Here is a 9,743-nt window from a genome sequence, read left to right on the forward strand (position 1 = left end):
TGGAAATATGACATCTTCTCTTACCAAGTGTTTACTAATATGCCAGGCACCAAGCCCCTTAGTTTAACCACTGCATTGATTTGTACAATAACTCTGCAAGGTAGATGTGTTTATCAGCCTTTTTAGTTAAGAAAACTGAGATTCATCAATGGGGAGAATTTGTCCAAGATCCTCTCCACTAAGCCAGGATATGACTCCAGGCTATTCCTACCATTATGCCATGGTACTACATACTACTGCCTACAGTATGAAATTCTGGAAAATTTAATGAGAAAAAAATGTCCAGGAGTCCTGTGTATGATGAATGGGTTTAGTAGTTTGAGCTCCTTTTCAGTCTTTTTCTTGATAGTTTAAGCCTAATTTTCAATATAGAGCAGAAATAGGAAATACAAAACTGTTGATGGGAATAGCCCACCTCCAACAAGGAACAAGCATGGGGAAGTAGTCAGAGGGGATATTTATTGTAGGTGTAGGGTGGTTTGCAAGGTGATATAAATAGATTCTTCAAGCATATGCACAGAAAGACCCAGTGTTATTAGCTATCATAGTATTGGTAGGAACAGCAGGGAGGCAAGTTACTGTAACTTGTGTTATACCTCCCTCACCAGTGTGTACCCTTTTTCATTAAGTGATGGAATAAATTTTATTTTCCCTCTAGCATATTGATAAAGTGTTCAAACACAAGGAACTGCAACAACAACTTGTGGATGCCAAGCTTCAGCAAACAACACAGCTCATAAAGGAAGCTGATGACAAACATCAAAGAGAAAGAGAGTTTGTAAGTTAATTATAGTGTCAAAATTGTTACCAAAGCCACTTAAATCTCTTAAACTCATTCAACATTGTTTTACATAGATCTTGGGGCATGTGATTTGTTTTTTTACTGTCTAGATTGAGAAATGTAAGAATACATTTGGTTTTGTATTTCTGATGAAATTTTCATATAAAAAATATACTGGAACTATTATACCAAGTTTAGTGGAAAGACCTGCATGTTTGATTTTCTGTATGTAGAATGTTGTTGTGATTTTTAGATAGTGGTCACCAGGTTCAAGATTTGTGCCAGTTATTGGCAAGTTAGGCCTTGAGAGCGAGGGGCAATTAAATTTCACACCAAGTTTACCAAAAACGGGTCTCCTACACTCTCTGTTACATTTTTTCTAAAAGTTCAAGACAGGTAAACTGCTTGTTTAATTACTCTGGTATAACTTTCTGATGAAATTTAACAGAATTCTCTCTTTCCTAATCATACAGTATTGTTCCTTGAGTCTGCTCAGATTATTTTGCTTGTCAATAATTGTGAACGTAATGAAATCTCATATTTATCATACATAAATTAAATCATCTATGCTTAAATTAATAAAGTGAGAAATGATTAGAGTAATATGAACTATTCCATCCAGCATTTCATCCAAGTAGCCTAGGCCCTGAGGTAAACATGGTACGGCATACGTATACCATGAGTAGTATTCCTGTGTGTCCCTCATGATGTAAACAACTCATCCTTAGTGTGAGTCTAGGGTTTAGAGAGATACATTTTTTACAGCGTGGACCTTCAGTACAAAGCCATAGACAGTGAAGATACAGTTGCTGTTTTCAATGTGGAGTATGAACTGCTTGCACACATGAGTGTACGTGTGTGTGTGTGTGTACATACATAACACATGTACATACATATGTGTATTACATGAGTATACTCTCTGGTTGCTTTGAGGATATTTTAAGACTTAGTTACACTATGTGTAACATTATTTCAGAAGTTCAAGGATTGAATTTCACAGCTGCCTACCTTGAAAATTTACTGTACCATTTTCTTAAAAACCCAGGTGTATTAACTAGATACTCATCTGCCCCACTTTTAAAAAGGTAATTAGAAACCCAGTTTGTCTTCATTGCTTTGCTACACATACTTTCTACCTGCCTCATCTTGCCTCTCTTGAAGTAGATGAGCTTTCTCAACCACCCAGATAAGGTCAAGATTCCTCACCCTGTTTTCTGCTTTGAAGTGTAGACATCTGATTATTTTCACCTATAACAGAACAATTTAACCCTGAGTTTTATAAACCTTACTATGCCTCTCAGGTATTTTTTCTCCCTAAGTGGTTTAAAGATTATTTCTATATTCCGTAGTATTAACAAAGGTTTAACAGATCAAAGATAGAGATAATAGGCAATTGATGTAATAGGATGTTTCACTGATTGACCCATGATTCTTGTTAAAATAATGAAGGGAGAGGCTTAGTGTTCGGTCATCTGACATTTTAGTCAAATGTGTAATTACTATTAGTATTTTGCCAGAATGTTTCTGTTTTCTAGCTATTAAAAGAAGCAACACAATCGAGGCACAAGTTTGAAGAAATGAAACAGCAAGAAGTACAGTTAAAACAGCAGGTAACTTGACAGTAGAGGTTAGCAGAATTTGTGAGTCTCCTGATTCCCAGCCTGAGCCAGAACTGAACTGAATAATGGATCTTTTGGCCTCCTGAAATTTTCCTCTTCACTTCGGGTGACTTACTTATCATGTTTTGACTAGGACCCCTAGTCAAAAGAAACCCCTCAGTTCCAGGCAAATATTGTATGCTCTTACTATGTCAGTTTCCAGCTTTCATTGATGATTTCATAGTCTTACTGGTGTGTCTTGACCACTGTTTTGTAATCTAGGCACATAAGTTCAGGTGTGTGGTAGTTACCACTTACTAACTACCCAGTATTGGCCAGCATTGAACTCTCAGGTGGAACAGTATACTTGGATGTTCCATTTTCAATAAAAATGGACCATGCTAAAATGCCATAACTTCTAATCTCCCTTAAGTATCATTGCATCATATCCTACTCCCTCCCCATCCTATTCACATGGATCTATTTAATATTCCTAATATGGCACTAATGAAAGTAGAAAAGCCACTTTTTTTGTCCTCCGTCTTTTATTCTTTTCTACTTTTCTTTGGCAAACCACTTTATTTTCTGGACCTCTGTTTCCTCATCTTGAAGATAATACAGTTATGTTACAGTAGCACTCCCCTCCCCAACTGAACTCATTTTCTGTGGAGGAGGAAAAGGTGACTCTGCATTCTCTTTGGTCTTGTCAGTTATCATTATTTTCCCAGCTAGAATAAAAATTCCTTGAGGGTAGGGGTTAAAATAAAAATTGGTGTTTCTACCTCTTTTCGAAGATCTTTTTCTCAACCATACTCCCACTAAATTCTTTCTCCTTCAGCCAAACTATTCTTTGACTTCTGTTGTATTTTCCTGCTTAGGTACGGACCAACATAGCCTTGATATCAAGCTAATAATTATGCAGGTTGTACTCTGAAAGAATGATCTTTTTCTAAGAACAGTTTTACAGATGTAAGGAGAAGGGTAGTGCATAAAGCATTATAATTATATGAAATGTGTAGTTATACCACTGTAGTTTATATTGATGAAATGGAGCTAGTAAATGTACACTTTAAAGATGTACAGTTACATTAGACCAACAAAATTTCATAAGTCTCAGTGCATTTCAGTGAGTTATAAGAATTTTAGCCATTTATGTCTGCTCAAAGATTTATTATGCATTTGCCCTCATTTTTTATCCCTTATAACAAGTAACTAATGTTTAGCCACATTATGTTCTTTTGATAGTCTTTGGGATTTTATGTCACTTATCTGGAACTCAGAATATTTGATACTTTTTTCTGTAGCTTTCTCTTTATATGGATAAGTTTGAAGAATTCCAGACTACCATGGCAAAAAGCAATGAACTGTTTACAACCTTCAGGCAGGAAATGGAAAAGGTATTTACATATTTTTAGTAGAATATCACTACTAAATTTATAAGCGGTTATTTTAAGCGTAATTACTATTCGGATGGAGTCTGACCCTGATCTTAACTTTATCTTTTCTTATCCTCTGCTGGCTTATTTAGAAATTTTGCCCTGAAATTACCCCAAGTTGCTAATGATCTTGATACTCTCAAAATTAAATTTTTGTACTAAAGGCAAATTGTCTTTAGGAGTAGATTTTTAAAAGAATCACTTCAGATGATCACTCCCAGTTCTTTCACAAAACATTGGTAGATTATTTGCCTAAAATGTTTTTAGTCTTTTAAATTTGATAACTATACATATTAATGTAGAGGGACATCTTTATAAAATTTATAAAATAGTTAAGATTTGGTGTACAAAAATGTTTTGGGTCATTCTACTTCAGAATATGGGCTAAAGAACAATTTTAAAGTATATAGTTACCTGCCTCTTTCTCAAAATAAGCAGGGAGCACCTTGGTTTGGAGCGTGGATGCTGGAACTGAGATCTCTTATTTGCATTGTATGAATTCCTTGGGGCAAGCTATTTAGCTTGGCATTTCCCCTTAAAATTGGGATTTTTTAAAAAAGGTGGTCAATGGAGGAATAGTAACAGTAGGGCCTGGAATTTTGTAAGCATTCAATAGGTATTAGTCATGATTATTATTAAATCTTAACAGACATAGTGGTTGAGAGCACATGCCTGGCAGTCAAATTTCTTGGATCAATAATTGTCATTTATTGTAGACCATGGTTCAGTTGTTTCACCTTTCTATTCCTTTTTGTTCCTTTATTCTTAAAAATGAAAGTAATAAATGTATCTGCTGTATTTCAAACAGTGCTTGGCCATGTTAAGTGCTCTGTTTACCACCTTCAGGTATTTCTAGACCCAGTAATGTGGAGAATTCAGTGACAGTCCTCTCAGTTGAGGCTTTGGTTGAGGGACACAGTGGAAGCATTAGCTGGACTCCAGCACATGTATGCTTTTGATGAAGGACAGTTTAAGCCCAAATTTGTTATCTTGCTGGAGAATCCTTTGGACTGGAACACATTCCTCTCTGCTAGTGGCTGTAGAGGTTACTACAGATCAGCACTCAAGCCACATAGTCTTTGTCTCACTCTGCATGGTGGTATTTTGTGGGTAATTAAAATACCATGGCACATGGCATTGGCTCTGTCTTATCCTTGTTTCCCTCAACAGTGCCTGACTCAGTATCTCTACCTAGAAAAGACCTAATATGCAGACCACCAATAAAGTATTATTAGAAACAAGGGTGATAGACCAGCATACCTGAATCTTATTCTGAATTTCTGAAAACTGAGATCTTGTAGCATGGGATGTCATTTTTGGAATCATTTTATCTTTAACAAAGTCTGAAATAAAACTGTCTTGTGAGTTGTGATGATGATTAAAGCTAAGGATTTAATAATTAAAGTTTTTTTTCCTGATCACTTATTATCCTGCCTCTAGTTCTGATACTAATTATCAGAATTATCCTGCTTCTAGTTCTGATACTAATGCGTCTTATGATTCTTAAATCTGTTTGGGGGCTGTGAATCTTTATCCTTCCAAGAATCTGATGAGTTACTCAAGAACATGGACACTTTTTTCATACAACTTGGGGAGAAGGAGTTCTCATCTCTTGCTACCTCCAGCTGGAATGACTTGCACTCCAACCCTAATTGAGAGTTCAGAATGTGGTATCTGAAGTTTCCATGTGCTGCTGCTTCCTCTGAAACTGAGGAGATCAAATACGTTTTTCTCATAATATGCAGCTCTGAACTTTGGTTCCTACTGCTCTACCATAGGGACTTCTTTTAGCTTTGCTCGCAACAGACCATCACGGCCACTTTTATAAAGATATAAATAGCTATCAGCCATGTGAGACAAGTACAGTGAGTGTTGAGGGATTAGAAGAACATTATAAAATGTTTTTGTGGTGGGTCAGGCAGTTTAGAATTTAAATTTGCAATTGTGTTGGTTCACAGATGACAAAGAAAATTAAAAAACTGGAAAAAGAAATGATAATATGGCGTACCAAATGGGAAAATAATAATAAAGTACTTCTGCAAATGGCTGAAGAGGTGAGAAGATTTTACATGACTGAATAGAAAACCCTCATTTATTTCAGTATTAATGCAGGCTAGAACTTATGAAGGTTTGCTAAGTAACTGCAGGTTTGATTATATGTTCTCTTTAATGCAGGGATTTAGGTTGTCGTAAGAGAGGTGTTTAAACTTTTTTTCTTAACCAGTTAGCTCATGTTTGTGGTGTAGACAGCTGTAAAGTATCTAGGTTTGGCTTTGTTCTATAGCAAACTTGAACTTCTGCAGAATAAACTTGTTAAACTTGGTGTGCTGCTCCCCCATAGTTAATTAGTTAGATACCTGGTGTGGTCCAAGAATTTGCATTTCTTACAAATATTACGGTAATACTGATGCTCTGTTTGGAAGGCTGCAACCTGAGAGACTCTGCTCTTCAGAAAACACAACTTTCTTCATATTTTTTTTGGAGAGAGCACAAACTCAGCTGCTTTTCTACCTTGACTTATTATTTTACAAAAGGCAACACTGTGCTGTTTGTCTGGTTTGCTGTAAATAAAGTTGAAATGTATTTCATTTGCAGTTAGTAATTTTCTCACTTTAATATACTTGATAAGAATAGTTTATAATATTTCACAAGAGAAAATATTAGAGCTCAAAAATGGTGGAAGGAAAGAAAACTTGATGTAGAAATAAGAACTTTCATCTTCTTACTTATAGCATTTTAAATTAAGATCCTGAATTTCCATAATACTTTATTAAGTCTACTTAGTACTTATTAAGTCAAGAAGTGGATTTTGCTTGCTTTCAAGAAATACAAGAGAATTTAATTTTTGCATTGCTCCCGAATAGTTGTAACTATTTAAAATGTTATTATATAGTGGTGTTCAAGAGATGATAAAAAGTAGTTTGCAGATTGGCTCAGAATTACTTAGTTTTGTACATAATAACCTAACTTGTGTTTCCTAATACAAAGTTTCCATAAATTTTGTTTCTTTTTCCCCAGAAAACTGTCCGTGATAAAGAGTACAAGGCCTTTCAAATAAAACTAGAACGATTAGAGAAGCTGTGCAGAGCTCTTCAGATGGAAAGAAATGAGCTCAGTGAGAAGGTGGAAATTCTGAAAGAGCATGTCTCTGTAAAAGCAGCAGATGTAGATTCAGCAACACCTGTGATACAGCCCTGCACTGCTCTTGATTCTAAGAAAGAGCTGAACGCCTCCTCTAAAAGAGCTCCCGGAGGCAACCTGAAGGCTAAGCCCAAAGGAATAAATGAAACAAAATGCAGCTTAAAAGATCCTCTCCACGTGATCTCTTCTGGGCATTGATTCAGTTGACTAAGATGAAGTGTGATCACTGTAATGAGAGATATATTTTGCATATAACTTTTCTATAGTAGTTCGTCTTCCTTTTGTGATGAAAATTTTCTTACTTTTTCTACCGTATCTGTATTTTCTTAGCTGTTGGACTACACGGTGCAGGAGGCTGCTTAGCAGTCGGGCATTGTTTTAATGTATACATTTTTCCACAGCTGTATTATACACATCTGCCTTATTTTTCCTTCATTGGACTGTATGTGTTCATTGCCTTGTCCTTTGAATGTACCGGTTCATCTGCTCATTGCCTTCTCCCTGCCTCTTGCATATATTTATCAGAATTAAATTGAGACTTGTCTGATAATGGTTCCTCTTTGTAAAAACTAATACTAATTTAAACTCTAGTTCATTAATGTAAAAGAGAGAAAATATAAAGATGATTACTTTTGTCTAGTAGCTCATTTAAATGCCAGATAGAAATAAAAGTGCAGTATGTGATATGAAAAAACACAGCATATTTGATTCAGATTAGTTTTTGATAATATTTTTATCACTTGACAAACTGAGATAACTGCAAGTTTTGACTCCTTCAAAGTTGTGGCAGAATATGTAAATGAAGATGTCATTTGTAGAGAAGGCATTATATTCAGGCAAGTTGTTGGACAGACAGGTTGAATGTGAATTAAAAATATTTGTATTCCTTTAGTTACAGGTTGGAACAGATGATTGAAGAAAAAAATTAGTATTTACATCTTTGCATTTAGAATGGGGAACTTTTCTGAAGTTTGAATTTTGTTCTTTATTTAACTTTGTTAGTTTGATGTCTAACAGCTGAATAATCTTATTTATATGTTCCTGTCACATTTATGATCTAAAATGGATTCAAAATTTAATTATATAATGGGAAAGAGAGCCACAAATGTGAAATACTTACAAAGTTCCATCACTGACCTTGATGATCATGGGTCCAGACAGTACACGAAAGCAAAACAACATACATGAAAATTGACCAACTACCCTGCCAAAATTAACAAAAGCAGATAAAGTTCTTTAACAAATTTTTATAAATATCTTCTTTAGTTACTAAGTTAAATATTGGACTCACTTCTATGAGAGGAAATAAACATGTATGTTAGAAGTAAGAATTTACCTTAAAACTAATGTGATTGATCATATTTCACCAGAACCCTGCTGCATGTAAGATCCTGACATTTAATGTTAAGATACTTGTGTGGCCCACCACACTTCTTTGTGGCACTTGTTTTCAGTGGAAAGTAAATCTTGGGCTGAAAGCAATGTGGTTGACGCCATTTAAGTCTACTGTTTTGGGTGTAGCTAGGTATATTAGATAATTGTGTGAAATAATATAGAGATATACAAAGGTTCAGGGTTCTGTTTGGGATGTATTTGGTTTCCCTTCAGAAATCTTCCTCTGGCTAATTGTTATTATATGACCCTTTTTTTCCTCAGCCCTTGTTTGAAAACACTTTAGCTGGATGATGAAAAGTTTAAAGGTTGTGAAGAGTTGAATTGTGCTTGTTGCACCATTTTGTGGAATCTTCTAGAGTTGTAAAATCTATAGTGGCAGTGGATACCAAGGTATAGAAAAAATGTGGGTGTAGAATAAATGTTTTATTTTGAGATGTGTAGGAAGACATTTTGTGGTTACGAGACCAATTTTTTTTAGTTACTTTTGAAACTATCTTATTACAGTTGGCTATCACCATATATTTCTCAGGTGTTGCAGAATTACCTACCTCTTTCAAACTGTAAATGAAAAACTGAAAAGAGTGCTAAATACACTGCTTTATTTTTACAGCTTACATTTTTCCTGAAGATAAAAAATTAATGAGTCAGTCTTATTTTGCATTTCAAAGACATTTTGTAGATTTTTCACAAATGTGAATTTTATTTAATCTACTCCGTTAAAGGTTCAGTAAATATGTAATGACTAATTTAACTGTCTCTGTGTATTCTTTTCATTTAATGTGACTTCATATGACAATAATCAACTGCAAAGATAATTGTGAATGGCTGATTTCTCAGGCCTTGGAAACATAGGTAATTACTGTACCATTTAAATAAGTGGGTGGTGGGTGGGGTAAAGGAGACCACCCCCTGACTGACTGGCAGAAGTTGTTTTATTCAGCCAGAGTTTGGTTCACACTTTATTTTTTTCTTTTAAAGTAGGTGTAGAAGATAGCTATAGTGTAACTTCTGCCAAGGCTTTAAAAACTGTGAATTTCTTTAATCTTAGATGACCTTAGTAAGGGATATCCGTATATGGAGTTTCAGTGTCTTTTATTAAATTATTTTTTGATAACCAAAAGTTGTGTTTATCTAAGCCTACATAAGCAAAGCAGCAAGTTTTTATTTTTTGGTTGAACAACCTAGAAGAAAACATATTTGTCTTGAGTGTCCAGGTACATCACTAAACAATAGAGGTCAAGAGAAATATCGTGAAAAATGGTTGGAAAATGCCGAGAATCAGCCCCTCTATTGGAACAACTAAATTTACAAAAGTTTACATCAAAGAACATTTTCTAGAAAATGAAAAGCGAATTATAAAATGAGAGAAAATATTTCTTAATCGTATGTTGC

The 9,743-nt window shown here is 34.8% G+C and overlaps 1 protein-coding gene across 4 annotated transcripts in view; it reads left to right on the top strand.

Annotated features, from left to right (window-relative positions):
• Positions 1–8,930, top strand: part of LOC137757636 (gamma-taxilin-like) — a 51,328-nt gene extending 42,398 nt beyond the window's left edge. For all 4 annotated transcript variants that reach the window (XM_068534236.1, XM_068534235.1, XM_068534237.1 and 1 more), the window contains 5 exons: positions 659–778; positions 2,317–2,391; positions 3,684–3,776; positions 5,774–5,869; positions 6,834–8,930. In XM_068534236.1, the coding sequence (XP_068390337.1) occupies positions 659–778; positions 2,317–2,391; positions 3,684–3,776; positions 5,774–5,869; positions 6,834–7,154 (705 nt within the window). In that variant the 3' untranslated portion in view covers positions 7,155–8,930. The remainder of the gene's footprint in view (positions 1–658; positions 779–2,316; positions 2,392–3,683; positions 3,777–5,773; positions 5,870–6,833) is intronic.
• Positions 8,931–9,743: the final 813 nt, after the last annotated feature.

This window comes from Eschrichtius robustus, chromosome Y (assembly GCF_028021215.1).
Source record: "Eschrichtius robustus isolate mEscRob2 chromosome Y, mEscRob2.pri, whole genome shotgun sequence".
In the NCBI taxonomy this organism is placed as follows: Eukaryota; Metazoa; Chordata; class Mammalia; order Artiodactyla; family Eschrichtiidae; genus Eschrichtius; species Eschrichtius robustus.